The sequence below is a fragment of the Cherax quadricarinatus genome, chromosome 61 (genome assembly GCF_038502225.1).
Source record: "Cherax quadricarinatus isolate ZL_2023a chromosome 61, ASM3850222v1, whole genome shotgun sequence".
NCBI classification, from domain to species: Eukaryota; Metazoa; Arthropoda; class Malacostraca; order Decapoda; family Parastacidae; genus Cherax; species Cherax quadricarinatus.
Window position 1 is genome coordinate 21338645 of NC_091352.1, and position 21571 is coordinate 21360215.

The 21571-nt window shown below is 44.9% G+C and overlaps 1 protein-coding gene across 1 annotated transcript in view; it reads left to right on the forward strand.

Moving 5' to 3' along the window:
* LOC128699483 (neuronal growth regulator 1-like) overlaps positions 1–21571 on the forward strand; it is an 824012-nt gene that overhangs the window by 704392 nt on the left and 98049 nt on the right. The window contains exon 5 of the mRNA XM_070098276.1: positions 11227–11354. Within this exon, the coding sequence (XP_069954377.1) occupies positions 11227–11354 (128 nt within the window). The remainder of the gene's footprint in view (positions 1–11226; positions 11355–21571) is intronic.

Genomic DNA, 21571 nt, shown 5'->3' on the forward strand with positions numbered 1-21571 from the left:
GTAAGATCAGCTTCAAATTTACAATCCTGGTGAGCTGTAACCAGGAAGAGGTTCATGAAATAATTTGCAAGTTCAGATGCCCTAGCATCAGTTTTATATAGACCATTCACGAAATTGGTTTCATGCAATAACTTTGCTAAGCCTCTTCTGTTCGGCTTCAGAATTACAGCGTAAGTATTTCCTATTAAGGAGGAGGAGGTTGGTATTGCTAACGGAGTGAATAGATGCCACGTCTCCACCATAAACCTTCGTTGTAAGGCTAATTAGTCGTAAGTTAGAACCGAGTCTAAGATTGTAGCTTACAGAGTTTACACAGGTCAGTTAGGCTAGAAATGTAAGTAGCGACACTGTCGTTCTCCATAGGCCTACTAGACACCATCGGTGCCATACCCTGTGGGAGTCCAGAACGCTCAGTCTCTAATAATAATAATAATAATAATAATAATAATAAAACCATATCTATTTCTACAAGTACATGTACAAGGTATACAGACCTAGCTGACATCAATAACATACTACTATACATAAAAAGCCGCTTGTTATGCAGAGCATTTCGGCAGATTAGGTCAATTTTGTCCCAGGATGCGACCCACACCAGTCGACTAACTCTCAGGTACCCATTTTATACTGATGAGTGAACATGGACAGCAGGTGTCTTATGGAAACACTTCGTCCTAATGTTATCCAGCCGTACCGGGGATTCGAACTCTGGACCTTAATGTGTGAGGTGAGTGCACTAGAGATCGGGCTACGGGAATGAGTCTCATCGTGCGAGAAGGAATCTTACGATAAATCCCGTATAAATGCACGACTCTTGAGCTACCGGTGAGAGTATTAGTGACCCATTAAAGGTATTCGGGTGGAACAGACATTTGAAAAGCTTCGTGACAAAGTATAGCTCCGTCCGGCTTCGCTACACGTAAACCGATATTATACCTCAGGTGTTAGGATTCGCGCAAATCTATATTGCACGGGTATGTTTGTGGGCTTATATAGTGGGTCTAAGCAGCCGAGTTGGAGTCTTCTAGACAGTTTTCCCAGAATGTTCAGCCATCGCCCACCCTTGTAAGTTACACCCCTGTCGTAGGGAAGTGTTCACATACTTTAGATCTGCGACGGGTGGGATCGAAGTGCAAGTTTATTTATGTACAGATGTACGCCATTACAATTACACAAATTATCATACAGAGTAATGTAATTGTAAATTACATAGGATAACCCCAAAAAATCGGACAAAGTGACTTATTTCCATTGGGATCCTTGTGAGCTGGTCTGACGTGTAATTAATAATTATCAAAGTATAACCCCATCTTTTTACGACAAGCTGTGTAGCTGCAGATTTTGGTAAATTCCATTCACGAACTGGAGAATGCATCTTCTGGTAGTACTGATGTGTTTTTCCTCAAAGTAAGCTATAACGTGATTTTAGACAATACAAGTTTTAATGTGTTAATTTTATTAAGCAAATTATTTGCCGAGAAATAACTGGAGAGCGTATTTATTAGATAATTATATCTAAGGAAGAGAGGAATGCAGAGGAGAGAGAGAGATTTTGGGAGATGTTAAGTGAATGTATAGGAGCCTTTGAACCAAGTGAGAGAGTAATTGTGGTAGGGGACCTGAATGCTATAGTAGGAGAAACTTTTAGAGAGGGTGTGGTAGGTAAGTTTGGGGTGCCAGGTGTAAATGATAATGGGAGCCCTTTGATTGAACTTTGTATAGAAAGGGGTTTAGTTATAGGTAATACATATTTTAAGAAAAAGAGGATAAATAAGTATACAAGATATGATGTAGGGCGAAATGACAGTAGTTTGTTGGATTATGTATTGGTAGATAAAAGACTGTTGAGTAGACTTCAGGATGTACATGTTTATAGAGGGGCCACATATATATCAGATCACTTTCTAGTTGTAGCTACACAGAGTAAAAGGTAGATGGGATACAAGGAGAATAGAAGCATCAGGGAAGAGAGAGGTGAAGGTTTATAAACTAAAAGAAAAGGCAGTTAGGGTAAGATATAAACAGCTATTGGAGGATAGATGGGCTAATGAGAGCATAGGCAATGGGGTCGAAGAGGTATGGGGTAGGTTTAAAAATGTAATGTTAGAGTGTTCAGGAGAAGTTTGTGGTTACAGGAAAGTGGGTGCAGGAGGGAAGAGGAGCGATTGGTGGAATGATGATGTAAAGAGAGTAGTAAGGGAGAAAAAGTTAGCATATGAGAAGTTTTTACAAAGTAAAAGTGATGCAAGGAGGGAAGAGTATATGGAGAAAAAGAGAGGTTAAGAGAGTGGTGAAGCAATGTAAAAAGAGAGCAAATGAGAGAGTGGGTGAGATGTTATCAACAAATTTTGTTGAAAATAAGAAAAAGTTTTGGAGTGAGATTAACAAGTTAAGAAAGCCTAGAGAACAAATGGATTTGTCAGTTAAAAATAGGAGAGGAGAGTTATTAAATGGAGAGTTAGAGGCATTGGGAAGATGGAGGGAATATTCTGAGGAATTGTTAAATGTTGATGAAGATAGGGAAGCTGTGATTTCGTGTATAGGGCAAGGAGGAATAACATCTTGTAGGAGTGAGGAAGAGCCAGTTGTGAGTGTGGGGGAAGTTCGTGAGGCAGTAGGTAAAATGAAAGGGGGTAAGGCAGCCGGGATTGATGGGATAAAGATAGAAATGTTAAAAGCAGGTGGGGATATAGTTTTGGAGTGGTTGGTGCAATTATTTAATAAATGTATGGAAGAGGGTAAGGTACCTAGGGATTGGCAGAGAGCATGCATAGTTCCTTTGTATAAAGGCAAAGGGGATAAAAGAGTGCAAAAATTATAGGGGGATAAGTCTGTTGAGTATACCTGGTAAAGTGTATGATAGAGTTATAATTGAAAGAATTAAGAGTAAGACGGAGAATAGGATAGCAGATGAACAAGGAGGCTTTAGGAAAGGTAGGGGGTGTGTGGACCAGGTGTTTACAGTGAAACATATAAGTGAACAGTATTTAGATAAGGCTAAAGAGGTCTTTGTGGCATTTATGGATTTGGAAAAGGCGTATGACAGGGTGGATAGGGGGGCAATGTGGCAGATGTTGCAAGTGTATGGTGTAGGAGGTAGGTTACTGAAAGCAGTGAAGAGTTTTTACGAGCATAGTGAGGCTCAAGTTAGAGTATGTAGGAAAGAGGGAAATTATTTCCCAGTAAAAGTAGGCCTTAGACAAGGATGTGTGATGTCACCGTGGTTGTTTAATATATTTATAGATGGGGTTGTAAGAGAAGTAAATGCGAAAGTCTTGACAAGAGGCGTGGAGTTAAAAGATAAAGAATCACACACAAAGTGAGAGTTGTCACAGCTGCTCTTTGCTGATGACACTGTGCTCTTGGGAGATTCTGAAGAGAAGTTGCAGAGATTGGTGGATGAATTTGATAGGGTGTGCAAAAGAAGAAAATTAAAGGTGAATACAGGAAAGGGTAAGGTTATGAGGATAACAAAAAGATTAGGTGACGAAAGATTGAGTATCAGATTGGAGGGAGAGAGTATGGAGGAGGTGAACGTATTCAGATATTTGGGAGTGGACGTGTCAGCGGATGGGTCTATGAAAGATGAGGTGAATCATAGAATTGATGAGGGAAAAAGAGTGAGTGGTGCACTTAAAAGTCTGTGGAGACAAAGAACTTTGTCCTTGGAGGCAAAGAGGGGAATGTATGAGAGTATAGTTTTACCAACTCTCTTATATGGGTGTGAAGCGTGGGTGATGAATGTTGCAGCGAGGAGAAGGCTGGAGGCAGTGGAGATGTCATGTCTGATGGCAATGTGTGGTGTGAATATAATGCAGAGAATTCGTAGTTTGGAAGTTAGGAGAAAGTGCGGGATTACCAAAACTGTTGTCCAGAGGGCTGAGGAAGGGTTGTTGAGGGGGTTCGGACATGTAGAGAGAATGGAGCGAAACAGAATGACTTCAAGAGTGTATCAGTCTGTAGTGGAAGGAAGGCGGGGTAGGGGTCGGCCTAGGAAAGGTTGGAGGGAGGGGGTAAAGGAGGTTTTGTGTGCGAGGGGCTTGGACTTCCAGCAGGCATGCGTGAGCGTGTTTGATAGGAGTGAATGGAGACAAATGGTTTTTAATACTTTACGTGCTGTTGGAGTGTGAGCAAAGTAACATTTATGAAGGGGTTCAGGGAAACCGGCAGGCCGGACTTGAGTCCTGGAGATGGGAAGTACAGTGCCTGCACTCTGAAGGAGGGGTGTTAATGTTGCAGTTTAAAAACTGTAGTGTAAAACACCCTTCTGGCAAGACAGTGATGGAGTGAATGATGGTGAAAGTTTTTCTTTTTTCGGGCCACCCTGCCTTGGTGGGAATCGGCCAGTGTGATGATAATAAAAATAAATTATATCATAATTTTTAAAGGGGTGGACCGGTAAGCCAGCTGAAGGCCTCGGTCAAATGACCAAAGCTCCAAAGGCGGGTCATCATCTGACTAAGACCCGCGTCAGGAAACATTTGTCTTGTTTCCTGACGAACCTTACCTAACTGGAGAGTGTCTCTTCTCGTAAGAAATACGTCAGTGTTTAAATTCATTGGTTTATCTTAGATTTTATTCTACATAATGTATTTTTCATGCCCCAATACTATGTGTGCCCTCAAGATCTTTGTCACAAATATGAATGTTATCAATCTAAGGAATAAATAAACTTACCTGTTTAATTACTTACTAAAATACTTAATTATTTTCTTACTTTTCTATTTTCTTTTAATTATGAACTTAAACCTTTGAGATTGATCTGTCGTACCTAGAAAAAAATTACCGATTTTGGCAAGGGGCCCGTCCCAGTCTCTTTTTTTTTTTAATTGAAGTAACTGAGACATGATAAATTGGTTTTCATGCAATAATTTTTGCGTGCCTCGTTTGATTAAAAGGTTATAGTCATAACTATACTTTTTTTAAAGGGGTGGACCGGTAAGCCAGTGGAAGGCCTCGGTCAAACGACCAAAAGCTTCAGAGGCAGGTCATCATATGACTAAGATCCGCTTCAGGAAACACTTGTCCTGTTTCCTGAGAAACCTTACCTTACCTAAGCTAAGCTAACCTAAGCTAAGCTAAGCTAATGCTGCTTCAAAGTGGTCTTTTTCTTAATAATGATGGATTTTATTATTTTGATTTTAATGGAAGGTTTGAATTAGTTTTGGGCTGCGTGTATATTAATACATATTTTTTTACAAAGACATTGCAATATTAGGGTCCATGTGATAATGTTTAAATGCATCTTCAGATTCACTTCAGTTCTCTAGCACTAATATTTAATTGTAAGTATTGTGGTATAAGTTGTTGGGATTATGCAGTGTGGGGATGCTGTGTCTGTTCGGCCAGCGACCGAAACGCATTTAGCAATTATGGTAGAATTACCAACAAAATGTTAGGTAACTGGACACTAATGTGACACTGTGGCAACGTTTCACTCTCCAGGAGCTTTGTCAATACGTAAACGGCATTTAATTATTATTATTTCTTTAATTACTATACTGGTGAATGGGAGATAAGCAAGTTCGATCCATGGAAGGAGGACTGGTAGCTTCAGTTCCTTAGATCACATACAAAATTCCTTGACGTATTCCTCCCATTTTTCAACATTAGCTAACCATGTAGTGAAATTCAGCACACGAGACTGACCAGGCAATGTTTTTAAAAAAACATCTGGGAGTGAAAATTTATTTCATAAGATATATGGGCAATAGTTGGGTATCTTTATTATTGCAACGTTTCGCCTAGGCGGTAGGCTTCATTAGCCCAATACAGAGAATATATTGTAGGCAGCAGGGATGGGGCGAGGTAAAGATGATGTAATTACCCCGTCAACCTTGGAGAAATAGTCTCAGGTGGTCAGTCTAACACTCAGGAGCTCAGAGGGACCGATTACCTCATCCTTTGTATGTAGTTCTATTGTCTTCCATTTATGTTCTTGAATGTGTTGATAAAGCCCATGGATGGCGAAATGTCTACAATAAATATACCCAGATCTTGTCAGTGTGCCTAATTCTCATCTTGTAGGTACGATAGCCTACGACCCTACAGCGTAGTTGAAACCTGTCAACTAAAAACATAACTGTTGAGCATGTGTCTTACTCATCAAATTGTCGGTATTTAATATAATTTTTGAATATGGAAGACACTTGTCTCAGTGAGTTGATGTCCCACTTCAACTGGTACAACGAGATGAACTTCACTTATCTATTGGTGTTAGTTTCACCTGTACTTGTGTTTACTAAAAACACTGCTTATGACACCCCTCGTCTTGCAACACTGCTTATGACACCCCTCGTCTTGCAACACTGCTTATGACACCCCTCGTCTTGCAACACTGCTTATGACACCCCTCGTCTTGCAACACTGCTTATGACACCCCTCGTCTTGCAACACTGCTTATGACACCCCTCGTCTTGCAACACTGCTGATGACACTAGTCTTGCAACACTGCTGATGACACTAGTCTTGCAACACTGATGACACCACTAGTCTTGCAACACTGCTGATGACACCCCTCGTCTTGCAACACTGCTGATGACACCCCTCGTCTTGCAACACTGCTGATGACACCCCTCGTCTTGCAACACTGCTGATGACACCACTCGTCTTGCAACACTGCTGATGACACCACTCGTCTTGCAACACTGCTGATGACACCACTCGTCTTGCAACACTGCTGATGACACCACTCGTCTTGCAACACTGCTTATGACACCACTCGTCTTGCAACACTGCTTATGACACCACTCGTCTTGCAACACTGCTTATGACACCACTCGTCTTGCAACACTGCTTATGACACCACTCGTCTTGCAACACTGCTTATGACACCACTCGTCTTGCAACACTGCTTATGACACCACTCGTCTTGCAACACTGCTTATGACACCACTCGTCTTGCAACACTGCTTATGACACCACTCGTCTTGCAACACTGCTTATGACACCACTCGTCTTGCAACACTGCTTATGACACCACTCGTCTTGCAACACTGCTTATGACACCACTCGTCTTGCAACACTGCTTATGACACCACTCGTCTTGCAACACTGCTTATGACACCACTCGTCTTGCAACACTGCTTATGACACCACTCGTCTTGCAACACTGCTTATAGGTAAGACACATAGGCAACAGTTAGTCAACTTTATTCCGAAACGTTTCGCCTACACAGTAGGCTTCTTCAGTCGAATACAGAAAGTAGGCAGGAACAGTAGAGATGTGAAGACGATGTAATCAGTCCATCACCCTTGAAGTCGTAGATTTGAGGTTGTCAGTCCCTCAGCCTGGAGAAGTTCAGTTCCATAGTCTGGAACTATCTGAAGATCAAGCGACAGTGCGGAGACTTAAATACTATCGGAAGGAGAGGTGCATAGTAGTAGTAGTAGTAGTAGTGAGAATGTAGCCACTGAGAGGTCATGTCCCTCTCAGATCCAACAATTCTCACTTGAAAAGGTTGTCCAAGGTGTTTTCTGTACCAAGATGCCATGTGTTGCAGTGTCTGACAAGATGAACATTAAAATTGTATACCATACCGACAGGTTGGTAGGTAAGACACATGGGCAACCTTTAGGCAACTTTATTCCGGAACGTTTCGCCTGCACAGTAGGCTTCTTCGGTAGAATACAGAAAGTAGGTGATGGACTGATTACATCGTCTTCGCATCTCTACTGTTCCTGCCTACTTTCTGTATTCGACTGAAGAAGCCTACTGTGTAGGCGAGACGTTTCGGAATAAAGTTGCCTAACTGTTGCCTATGTGTCTTACCTAACAACCTGTCGGTATTGTATACCATTTTGATATTCAACACTGCTTATAACATCACTCGTCTTACAACTGTTCATGACATCACTCGTCTCACATTATTCATCACACACCATCCTCTTCCCCTCCCCCCCCCACCCACAGGCGCTGTATAATCCCTACCCGTTTAGCGCTCCCCCATGATAATTCTATTGTCTTAATAGTCTTCCAGATTATTATTATTATAATCAAAAAGAAGCGCTAAGCCACAAGGGCTATACAGCGCTATAGTCTTCCAGAAAAATCCGAATTTGTACCCAGTCATCGTTGTTACATCATTATTTAAATATTTATAATAACTTATGAAGCTCAGAGAATTTAATTTCTGGAAATAAAAGTCTGATCCTCTTGTTCTGCCTTTCAAGGATTGACTTCGTGAAATTGTGAATTTGACCATATATGTAATGGGAAGAGTTCCTGAATTGCTTGGATAAACACTAGCTGGTGGAGCATGTTACTAGCGTTGCTATTTTCGCCGATACATAGTGAATTATCAAAAATGATAATTATTATTATCATGGGGGAGCGCTAAACCCATAGGATTATACAGCTTATATGGGGGGGGCGGAGATAGCATTCAGGCTCAATTCAAGGAACCTGAGCACAGATCCAATTCCCTAGATTAAGAGCCCCTCACCAGCGTCAAGGAACCTCCCTTGAGGGGGAATAAGTGCTAAACTCAACAAATAGAGAAGAGCATTTTTGCATTTGTTGACGCAACAAATTCAAATCGCGAGACAGAATGAAAAATTACTGGAGTTTGCCCTTATCCCTTCAGGACCCCTTAAACACAAGGATTCAGGAAAACATGTCAATATATCGAATTCCCATTCAACACCGCTCACCCAGAGAACTGGAACAACAAAAGACCATTACAGTGACAGCTTTGCTACCCAGCATCACAACATACCTCTCTCTCCTCTTCACCAGACGGCTGCTACATAAATTATTCTCTGTTGTCTTGCTAACGGAATGCAAAATGAAAAGCAACATGCAAGAGCGTAGCAGCTTAAATGTATAAAGATTCACTTCCCTTTTACCAAGGCACTCTATAGACTGGAAATGTTAATTGTTGATCGGAATAGCACTTTCTGAGACAGGTTGACAATATTACGTAATTATCTTGAGTGCACAGTTATGTCAACTAACTTGATTACTTTCAGTCGTAAATTAATATTAATATGTTACTTTGTATTTCCTTCCCAAGATGCGATCAACAATGGTAGACGAAATGCTAGTTATTTATTAACTATTTGGTGATTAGCAGCAGGTTAATATCACACAATAAACAGAATTAATTCCGGGTCATTTCTTGGAGGGTCGAATGCGCTACTGAGCTATCAGGGACCTCTACTGAGCTATCAGGGACCTCTACTGAGCTATCAAGGACCTCTACTGACCTATCAGGGACCTCTACTGACCTATCAGGGACCTCTACTGACCTATCAGGGACCTCTACTGACCTATCAGGGACCTCTACTGACCTATCAGGGACCTCTAATGAGCTATCAGGGACCTCTAATGAGCTATCAACATCTGTTGCCATCTGTGATAATCTTTACGAATCTCGTGGGTTCTTCAAGAACTCTGAGTACCTTTGTTTATGCAGGTTCCCAGACCAGTGTGTGTGACTTTTCAACATTTGTTATGACATAGGTGTTATAAACTAAGTTTCACATGACGGAAAATTAAATATGGAGAAGAAATGATCTGTATATTTTGGACTTTCAGTCCTGTCTTGTTATTCATACTGAACTTCATGTTTTCTGACAACGACACTAAAGCTTTTCTCGTCTGTCGATTCTCACTGAACCTTTTCACTTCTATATAATCACACTGGACTAAGCTGGACTTCTTGCTTGGAACCAAAGTATCTAACTATACTCGCATAACACAGCCATACCTTAAAGATGATGTTAGTAGCAGTGTGTGTTTGTGTGTGTACACTCAACTAATTGTACTCGCCTAATTGTGGTTGTAGGGGTCAAACTATAGTTCTTGGCCCCGCCTCCTCACTGGTGGCTCCGTGAGCTTTATCATACCTTCTCTTAAGTCTATGTATGGATCCTGCCTCTACTACGTCACTTTCCAGACTATTCCACTTCCTGATAACTGACTGACGAAATGCTTCCTAACATCCCTTTGACTCATCTGAGTCTTCAGCTTCCATCTGTGACTCCTTGTTGTTGTGTCCCATCTCTGGAACATCCTGTCTGTCCACCTTGTCGATTCCTCTCGGTATTCTATTTGTCGTTATCATGTTCCACACGTTCTCCAGTGCCTTCAGGTCGATTTTCCTTAAACTCTCCTTGTAGAACGTGCCCCTTAGCTCCGATACTAGTCTTGTTGCAAACCATTGCATTCTCTCTAATTTCCTGACGTGCTTGGCCAGGTGTGGGTTCCAAACTGGTGCTGCAAACTTCTGTATGGGCCTGACATACACGGTGTACAGAGTCCTGAACGATTCCTTAGTGAGACTTCGGAATGCTATTCTTAGGTTTGTTAGGCGCCCCTATGCTGCAGCAGTTATTTGGTTGATGTGCGCCTCAGGAGATGTGCTCGGCATTATTCTCACCCCAAGATCCTTTTTCTTGAGTGAGGTTTGTAGTCTTTTGCCTCCTAGACTGTACTTTGTCTGCGGTTTTCTTTGCCCTTCCCCGATCTTTATGACTTTCCAGCCAGTTGCTGGACCAGGCCTGCAGCCTGTCCAGATCACTTTGTAGTCCTGCCTTGACGTTCTGCGATTGACTTCTCATTAACTTCACATCGTTTGCAAACGGACACTTCTGAGTCTGTTCCTTCCGTCATGTCATTCACGTATACCAGAAACACCGGTCCTACACCGACCCCTGTAGAACCCCGCTCGTCCAAGGCGCCCAGCCTGACACTTCGTCAAGTACTATGACTCGTTGATGCCTTCCCGTCAGGTATTCTCTGATTCACTGCAGTGCCTTCCCTGTTATACCTGCCTGGTCCTACAGGTGTTCACTAATCTCTTGTGTGGAACTGTGTCAAACGCCTTCTTACAGTTCAAGAAAATGCAATCTACCCATCCCCCTCTCGTTTGTCTTACTGCTGTCACCTTGTCACACCTGTGTGTGTGTGTGTGTGTGTGTGTGTGTGTGTTTATCATAGGAATGTGTTTTTAATAAGCGTGTCTCATTGGGTGTGCGCGTTTATTTATAAGTGTATGTGCTGTATATCTACCGTCGAGAGTGTTTATTGCAGTGGGCATTTGTGTGTTTTTGTTTATAAGTGTGTGTTATGTCAGTTTAAAATGGGGTTGAGTATGTGCGAGTGTTCTAAGTACGTAAATTGAAGCTTTGCATATGTAAATGGATGTATAAGTTAATGAATGAGAGTGCGTGTATAACTGAGCATGCAACTACCAGCGGTTTACCTCAGTCTGTTTCCTTCAGAGCCGGAGACAGTGATTGTGGGAGGCCCTGATGTTTACATCAACACAGGAAGCCGCTTATCTCTCACCTGCAGTGTCAAGTACAGCCCAGAACCACCAGCCTTCATCTTCTGGTACCACGATGATAAGGTGAGTGTTAGCGGACCCTCTGTTCTCTTTCTCCTAACTCTCAGTGTTTCATGAAGTCTTCTCCTCCACGTCGTAGTTTTAGGCTAAGCCTCAAGGATTTTTTTTTTTTTGACATAAATATCTTTGTTCAAGAAAGAAAGGTAAGTAAGTTGCTGACTATCGAACGGGTTCATGAACAGGTAAGACTAGCATTCTCCAAAAGCAAAACAAATCTTTCAAAGAGGCTTCTGTTTCACATTGTAACAGTAGGTTGGTAATGATTTCCACAGTGTTTGCTCACTACCAGAATCAATTGTCTTGAATATGTCAGAAAATTTATTACTTTTAATGTTATTGGTCATTATGTAATTTTATTTTTGTCTTGCTTCTGTTAGTTTTATTTTTTTTTTTTTTACATTTGTTTCTGTCTTTTCATTAATTAGCTTATGAAATTATCACCATATAATTCAACAGGATTAAGGTTGCTACTGTTTATTGAAGTTAATAGCCGTTATCCTGTCTCAACTTTGCTCAACGGCTACCTTAGCAGCTTACAACTTTATCCACAATTTTGAGAAGTCTGCGCTTAGGTCCGTCCTGAACCAAATTCAAGTCGAAAGTAAAAGAAAAACTGTGTAACGTAATAAAATAGGTCAAGTGAAGAGATGAGAAGCCAATATTTTTATTACGTATTTGTTAAAATAATAATAATAATAATAGTATTATTATTATATTATTATTATTATTATTAACGGAAATGCGACGAAAACCAGTGTAGGTCATAAATCGCTACGAATCGTGAATGCTCGATCCTCCGTCCCCTCTGTACTAAGCAAAAAAGACTTCTCGCAGCCAGATTTCAAAGTGCTATTGACATATACCTTATATTATGAACATCAAATAAGATGACACGAAGTAAAACAAAGACACTTAACAATAACGAACCTTTACTACCCGACTTATCCCTGACAACGTAACGCTCAAAGCTAAGCTCAGCCGTGAGCTTTATAAAGTCCTCCTATAGGAAACCTGGAGATACAGTCACGCACAAAAGCCAACCAATATTGAACAAATGTTTTTTGTGCTCCCTGACCGGCCAGTATATTGTCAAACCTCAGCTCCCCCTGTGAGCTGCAGTGCAAAAAGCGCATGATTACGGAGGTAACAATGGGTCTTTGTCAGACCCCACCGGGCACAGTCACACACAAAAATATTACACTTATTTTATATATTGCGCTCATATAATATTGCTAATCAAAGGAGTGCAACCTATGTATAAAATATCTAAAAATGCTCATATATTGGTTGTTTAACACGTTACTGTCTCATAAAACACCAATTTACCCAACACTAAATGCAGATGTACTCTACTGGTACTTCACCATTTTCTGAGAGGTATATTTGGAGGCGTTTTGAATTAGTTGGATATGAGACACTGAGGACCTGGCCGTGGAGGCACTGAGGACCTGGCCGTGGAGGCACTGACAACCTCCGGAACACCCTCCAGGTATAACTCGAGGAGATACAATATGTGCAAGAATGGTATATAATACCGACAAGATTAAATTAATTTCATCTTGTCGGTATTATATACCATTCTTGCACAACTTGTCAGACACTGCAACATCATGGAATCTTGATTCTGAGGACATGAGATACAATATAATGGAGCAGTGCAGCATATTTTCGTCACAAATCGGTGTAATAATATCACATCCATTAACCACCGTACTCCAGTTTTTAGTTAAAAAATAGTCTGCCGTGGAATTAAAAAAGAATAGGCAGATGATATTAGTGCGTTTGACTCGCTAGAGTCAAGTCATAATGTATTAATTTAGGGAGATTCATTTTGTTTATGTACAATAAATGAAAATAAATTTTTTTAATATACATGCTAAGTTGGATTGATGGACCAGCGACCCAGGGAAAAGATTCTCGCGACCCAGCACTGTCGCGACCCAGCACTGTCGCGACCCAGCACTGTCGCGACCCAGCACTGTTGCCCAGCACTGTCGCGACCCAGCACTGTTGCCCAGCACTGTCGCGGCCCAGCACTGTTGCCCAGCACTGTCGTGGCCCAGCACTGTCGTGGCCCAGCACTGTCGTGGCCCAGCACTGTTGCCCAGCACTGTCGTGGCCCAGCACTGTTGCCCAGCACTGTCGTGGCCCAGCACTGTTGCCCAGCACTGTCGTGGCCCAGCACTGTTGCCCAGCACTGTCGCGACCCAGCACTGTTGCCCAGCACTGTCGCGACCCAGCACTGTCGCGACCCAGCACTGTCGCGACCCAGCACTGTCGCGACCCAGCACTGTCGCGACCCAGCACTGTCGCGACCCAGCACTGTCGCGACCCAGCACTGTCGCGACCCAGCACTGTCGCGACCCAGCACTGTCGCGACCCAGCACTGTCGCGACCCAGTACTGTCGCGGCCCAGCACTGTTGCCCAGCACTGTCGCGACCCAGCACTGTCGCGGCCCAGCACTGTTGCCCAGCACTGTCGTGGCCCAGCACTGTCGTGGCCCAGCACTGTCGTGGCCCAGCACTGTTGCCCAGCACTGTCGTGGCCCAGCACTGTTGCCCAGCACTGTCGTGGCCCAGCACTGTTGCCCAGTACTGTCGCGACCCAGCACTGTTGCCCAGCACTGTCGTGGCCCAGCACTGTCGTGGCCCAGCACTGTTGCCCAGCACTGTCGCGACCCAGCACTGTTGCCCAGCACTGTCGCGACCCAGCACTGTTGCCCAGCACTGTCGCGACCCAGCACTGTTGCCCAGCACTGTCGCGGCCCAGCACTGTTGCCCAGCACTGTCGTGGCCCAGCACTGTTGCCCAGCACTGTCGTGGCCCAGCACTGTTGCCCAGCACTGTCGTGGCCCAGCACTGTTGCCCAGTACTGTCGTGGCCCAGCACTGTTGCCCAGTACTGTCGTGGCCCAGTACTGTTGCCCAGTACTGTCGCGACCCAGCACTGTCGCGACCCAGCACTGTCGCGACCCAGCACTGTCGCGACCCAGCACTGTCGCGGCCCAGCACTGTTGCCCAGCACTGTCGCGGCCCAGCACTGTTGCCCAGCACTGTCGCGGCCCAGCACTGTTGCCCAGCACTGTCGCGGCCCAGCACTGTTGCCCAGCACTGTCGTGGCCCAGCACTGTTGCCCAGCACTGTCGTGGCCCAGCACTGTTGCCCAGCACTGTCGTGGCCCAGCACTGTTGCCCAGCACTGTCGCGACCCAGCACTGTTGCCCAGCACTGTCGCGACCCAGCACTGTCGCGACCCAGCACTGTCGCGACCCAGCACTGTCGCGACCCAGCACTGTCGCGACCCAGCACTGTCGCGACCCAGCACTGTCGCGACCCAGCACTGTCGCGACCCAGCACTGTCGCGACCCAGCACTGTCGCGACCCAGCACTGTCGCGACCCAGCACTGTCGCGGCCCAGCACTGTTGCCCAGCACTGTCGCGACCCAGCACTGTCGCGGCCCAGCACTGTTGCCCAGCACTGTCGTGGCCCAGCACTGTCGTGGCCCAGCACTGTCGTGGCCCAGCACTGTTGCCCAGCACTGTTGCCCAGCACTGTCGTGGCCCAGCACTGTTGCCCAGTACTGTCGCGACCCAGCACTGTTGCCCAGCACTGTCGTGGCCCAGCACTGTTGCCCAGCACTGTCGCGACCCAGCACTGTTGCCCAGCACTGTCGCGGCCCAGCACTGTTGCCCAGCACTGTCGCGACCCAGCACTGTTGCCCAGCACTGTCGCGACCCAGCACTGTTGCCCAGCACTGTCGCGGCCCAGCACTGTTGCCCAGCACTGTCGTGGCCCAGCACTGTTGCCCAGCACTGTCGTGGCCCAGCACTGTTGCCCAGCACTGTCGTGGCCCAGCACTGTTGCCCAGTACTGTCGTGGCCCAGCACTGTTGCCCAGTACTGTCGTGGCCCAGTACTGTTGCCCAGTACTGTCGCGACCCAGCACTGTCGCGACCCAGCACTGTCGCGACCCAGCACTGTCGCGACCCAGCACTGTCGCGACCCAGCACTGTCGCGACCCAGTACTGTCGCGGCCCAGCACTGTTGCCCAGCACTGTCGCGGCCCAGCACTGTTGCCCAGCACTGTCGCGGCCCAGCACTGTTGCCCAGCACTGTCGCGGCCCAGCACTGTTGCCCAGCACTGTCGTGGCCCAGCACTGTTGCCCAGCACTGTCGTGGCCCAGCACTGTTGCCCAGCACTGTCGTGGCCCAGCACTGTTGCCCAGTACTGTCGTGGCCCAGCACTGTTGCCCAGCACTGTCGTGGCCCAGCACTGTTGCCCAGTACTGTCGTGGCCCAGTACTGTTGCCCAGTACTGTCGTGGCCCAGTACTGTTGCCCAGTACTGTCGTGGCCCAGTACTGTTGCCCAGTACTGTCGTGGCCCAGTACTGTTGCCCAGTACTGTCGTGGCCCAGTACTGTTGCCCAGTACTGTCGTGGCCCAGTACTGTTGCCCAGTACTGTCGTGGCCCAGTACTGTTGCCCAGTACTGTCGTGGCCCAGTACTGTTGCCCAGTACTGTCGTGGCCCAGTACTGTTGCCCAGTACTGTCGTGGCCCAGTACTGTTGCCCAGTACTGTCGTGGCCCAGTACTGTTGCCCAGTACTGTCGTGGCCCAGTACTGTTGCCCAGTACTGTCGTGGCCCAGTACTGTTGCCCAGTACTGTCGTGGCCCAGTACTGTTGCCCAGTACTGTCGTGGCCCAGTACTGTTGCCCAGTACTGTCGTGGCCCAGTACTGTTGCCCAGTACTGTCGTGGCCCAGTACTGTTGCCCAGTACTGTCGTGGCCCAGTACTGTTGCCCAGTACTGTCGTGGCCCAGTACTGTTGCCCAGTACTGTCGTGGCCCAGTACTGTTGCCCAGTACTGTCGTGGCCCAGTACTGTTGCCCAGTACTGTCGTGGCCCAGTACTGTTGCCCAGTACTGTCGTGGCCCAGTACTGTTGCCCAGTACTGTCGTGGCCCAGTACTGTTGCCCAGTACTGTCGTGGCCCAGTACTGTTGCCCAGTACTGTCGTGGCCCAGTACTGTTGCCCAGTACTGTCGTGGCCCAGTACTGTTGCCCAGTACTGTCGTGGCCCAGTACTGTTGCCCAGTACTGTCGTGGCCCAGTACTGTTGCCCAGTACTGTCGTGGCCCAGTACTGTTGCCCAGTACTGTCGTGGCCCAGTACTGTTGCCCAGTACTGTCGTGGCCCAGTACTGTTGCCCAGTACTGTCGTGGCCCAGTACTGTTGCCCAGTACTGTCGTGGCCCAGTACTGTTGCCCAGTACTGTCGTGGCCCAGTACTGTTGCCCAGTACTGTCGTGGCCCAGTACTGTTGCCCAGTACTGTCGTGGCCCAGTACTGTTGCCCAGTACTGTCGTGGCCCAGTACTGTTGCCCAGTACTGTCGTGGCCCAGTACTGTTGCCCAGTACTGTCGTGGCCCAGTACTGTTGCCCAGTACTGTCGTGGCCCAGTACTGTTGCCCAGTACTGTCGTGGCCCAGTACTGTTGCCCAGTACTGTCGTGGCCCAGTACTGTTGCCCAGTACTGTCGTGGCCCAGTACTGTTGCCCAGTACTGTCGTGGCCCAGTACTGTTGCCCAGTACTGTCGTGGCCCAGTACTGTTGCCCAGTACTGTCGTGGCCCAGTACTGTTGCCCAGTACTGTCGTGGCCCAGTACTGTTGCCCAGTACTGTCGTGGCCCAGTACTGTTGCCCAGTACTGTCGTGGCCCAGTACTGTTGCCCAGTACTGTCGTGGCCCAGTACTGTTGCCCAGTACTGTCGTGGCCCAGTACTGTTGCCCAGTACTGTCGTGGCCCAGTACTGTTGCCCAGTACTGTCGTGGCCCAGTACTGTTGCCCAGTACTGTCGTGGCCCAGTACTGTTGCCCAGTACTGTCGTGGCCCAGTACTGTTGCCCAGTACTGTCGTGGCCCAGTACTGTTGCCCAGTACTGTCGTGGCCCAGTACTGTTACCCAGTACTGTCGTGGTCCAGATCTGCCTTGACCCAGTACTGTCGTGAAACAGTATTATCGTGACCAGTACTTTCATGGACTTTGTTCTAAATTTTCGTGGAGGAGCGCTAAACCCGTATGGAATATACAGCGCCAGTAGGGGTAGGGGGCTCAATGCGTTCAAGCTTAATGCAAGCTAACTGGAGCAAAGATCCAGTTCCCTAGATCAAGAGCCCCTCACCAACATCAAGGAACCTCCCTTTGATGCTGTTTTAACATACCGTTTCTTCATACGACCAAAAGTATTCTTACCACATACCTTCACGACCTTGTTCCCGTCTTTATTTCAAGAAAAGTATAAAGTAAATAAATGCCATATTGGCTAGTTAAAACCGAGTTCATTAGAGTGAAGAGATTGTGTGTGACGAGGTTGACATCTTGTACTAACTCTTAATGTAACATTACACTTGAGATGCTGCAGCCACTTATCTTCTTATTTACGTGTCAACCCTATGATAGATCCGGACCTTAAAAATGTCAGAATTTGGTTTCTCTTAGCATTATTATTATAATCAAGGGGGAAGCGCTAAACCCAGAGGATTATACAGTGCCTGGGGGGGGGATGTGGAAGGCATTCAGGTTTAATTCGGGGAACTGGAGCACAGATCCAATTCCCTAAATCAAGAGCCCCTCACCAACATCAAGGAACCTTCCTTGAGGGGGGTTTCTCTTAGCAATAGTAACCAAATTTTGGAGGTAAAGTTGCGAAACGTATCTTTACGCTACGCTTGTCTTGTTAAGATTATTATAATAAAAAAGAAGCGCTAAACCACAAGGGCTATACAGTGTCTTGATTGTAGGTCACTTAAAAATATTAATTAAATTAGGTAAAAGCATTATTAATATTTAAGAGTGATTTATTTTAAATTAAAAATGGAAACAGTTTCTCCTGTGTAAATAAAATCAATTCTAACTTATTCATATCTCCCAAATTAATTATTAAATATTCAACAACTAATAATTTTCTTTTACAGGTATTCTTATAATGTGATATCAATGGTGAAATATCGACAAGTATGAGAATAAAACACAGTATGCAATATGTCTGGTGAAGATAAGTTTGGTCAATCTTTCCGAACTTGACTCAAGAAATCGTAATGACACGATTGCAAATAAACCATACCCCCGGCCGGGATTGAACCCGCGGTCATAGTCTCAAAACTCCAGCCCGTCGCGTTAGCCACTAGACCAGCTAGCCACAATAAGATTCATCCAACTAGGTATATTTCTACACCATAGGAAAGTTAGCACAGGCACCTCTGTGACCTCTGTGACCGCGGGTTCAATCCCGGCCGGGGGTATGGTTTATTTGCAATCGTGTCATTACGATTTCTTGAGTCATGTTGACGGCAGTGAAGGGACTTGAGCTAGAGTTCGTCACGGCCACGCTAGCTGGAGATTCGTCTGTAAAAACTTGCATTTGTGGTCACAGAGGTGCCTGTGCTAACTTTCCTATGGTGTAGAAATATACCTAGTTGGATGAATCTTATTGTGGCTAGCTGGTCTAGTGGCTAACGCGACGGGCTGGAGTTTTGAGACTATGACCGCGGGTTCAATCCCAGCCGGGGGAATGGTTTAATCTTTCCGAAATTAACGATGAACCTGACCTTTGTGTAATGGTGTTATATGTAGTAATCAGAGCTGATTCCAAGCAGAGCCTACAACTTCTGCCTGCTTCCTTGACAATTAATTTGGCAATGAGAAAATTCAACAGATGGTTTTCCTTGTCGAGGTGAATAGTGTGGCATTGTAATTGTCATTTCTCTCGCTGGTTATTCCGATCCTTGTATTCAGGTCCATGGTGGTTTCACCTACGTAAAATGTATCACAGGCTCCGCATGATTTCATGTAGCAGCTAGTGTTTTTGTTATGGACTTCTTTTTAAAAAAAAATCTTTATGATGCTGGGTAGTATGTTGATAATCTTGACGTTGATCTTAGCTAAGGATTTGGGTAGGTTATTGCTTGTATTGTTGACTGGTAGAATTATATATTTGCAAGGGTTCTTTTCTTGCCTGGAATTGTGGACTATTTTCTTAGCTCTTCTCCTTCAGCTGCTGATGAAGTCTTTCCGCAGTTCAATAAAGGTTTTATTAATGTAATCGTATTATACATAGAGAAATATGGGTGAGGAAGATATCCTATTAGGCTTTAAGAAAGCTCCAATAATAATCCAACGTATTGAAGTGATAGGTAGTGTAGCAGACCATTTTAGCTTGTGGGATTGTGATATACCTTGAAATCCACAAAAACATTTGTCCATATTACTTCTTCAGTGATATATCTGACTGAAGGTTCTAGGTACAGGAGATTCAAGCGTCTCTGAGCGAAAATCAGGATATCATCAATCTTAACCGCGTTACATGGTTTAAGATGTTCGATGAGCAGAATGGCTATGACTGCGTTCAGTGGTGAGCCTTTTGCTAAGCCGAATGCCTGCGTGTATAGCTGCTCCGTTGATTCCACTTGGCTGTCTCTCATTACAAAACATGCTGAATTATGTGTGTGTGTGTGTGTGTGTGTGTGTGTGTGTGTGTGTGTGTGTGTGTGTGTGTGTGTGTGTGTGTGTACTGATAAAGTCCCCTAGAAACTGCATATTGTGTCTTATTCTCGTTATAGTTTAATCGACAACTAATAGAACTCATTCACAGAAGTCTTGATGTCAGGCAGAGCGGTAGTCTTGTAAGCATAATTTCTAAACAAAGACGTAGTGACAAATTCATCCCACTTATATATCATTATTTACTTTATATTATGACTTAGAATATATGAAACAAATGGTGGACACTTAAAATGAATTATGGTTGGTTTCAGCCATAAAGAAACTGGTTGGGAGAACTGAGATTTAAATGGAAGATCGGAAACATGCAGAGCTAAGATGATGGAGGTGGTTAGGGAAAACTTTTCTGTCAACATGTTAAGGACACGACAAGAGAGAGGAGATAATCAGCATGATTTAATCGTGAATTTACAAGTACAGCTGACATAGGAGAAATAGAATAAGAGGGTACGCAGGAGACACGAAGATTACCTTCCAGTAAAGTACTTTTTAGACAGTACTTCTCAGACAGATTCCTGCAGTCACGATGGTTGTTTAGCATATTGAGATTAAAATATGCAAAATCTAATGCAAAATGGTTGCCATAGATTATTATTATTATTATTATAATCAAAAAGAAGCGCTAAGCCACAAGGGCTATACAGCTCATGTCATAGATGCTTTTTGCTTTTGGGAGATTCTGAAGAGTAGTTGCGGAGATTAGCTGACAAATTTGAGTGGGTTTGTAAAGAAAGCAAGACGATAAGGGATAACAAACGAGTACGGCAAGGAAATATTGGATCACTCTGGAAGGAGGAAGTATGGAAGTAGTGAATGTGTTCACGCACTTCGGAGAGAACTCGGTGGATAGGTACATGAAATAAGAAGGGACCCACAGAAATGATAAAGTTAAAAAGGTGGGTGGTGCATTAAAGCGTCTGAAGACAGAGAGAGTGTTATCCTTGGAGGCATAGAGGGTAATTTATGAGAATATTGTGGTAGTAAATCTTACATTGGAGTGAAGCTTGAGTTGTGAACGTTGAAACAAGGAGTAGGGTGGAAACAGTGGACATGTTGTGTATGAGGGAAAAGTGTGGTGTAAATATTATGCAGAGAACTCGTTGTTGAGGTTGAGGTGATTTGGACATTTCGAGAAGATGGAGAGAAATAGGGTGGCTGGGAGGGTGTATAAATATATAGATGAAGATTGGTGGGGTAGAGGTCGCCCTCGGAAATGTTGATGGGGGGTAAAGGAGGTTCTGTGAGCAAGGTACTTGGACATCCAGTAGGCGTCTGTGAGCGTGTTAGATAGGAGAGGAGACAAATGACTTTTGGACTTGACGAGCTGTTGGAGAGTGAGCAAGGTAACATTTTTTTGTGAAGGGATTAACAAAAACTAGTAAGCAGGATTACAGTTCTGGGAGAAAAAAGTACAGTGCCTTCTTTCTGAAAAGAAGGTAGGGATATTTGCAGTTAAATGGGCATCTGAACCGCAGTATCGGCGGTCTCTAGTAAGACGGTGTTGGAGTGAATAATGGTGAATGTTTCTCGCGTCACCCTAGCTCAGTGTGAGACATCTGGTCTGTTAAAACAATATTTATATTTATATATATAATATATATAATTATATATATATATATATATATATATATATATATATATATATATATATATATATATTCG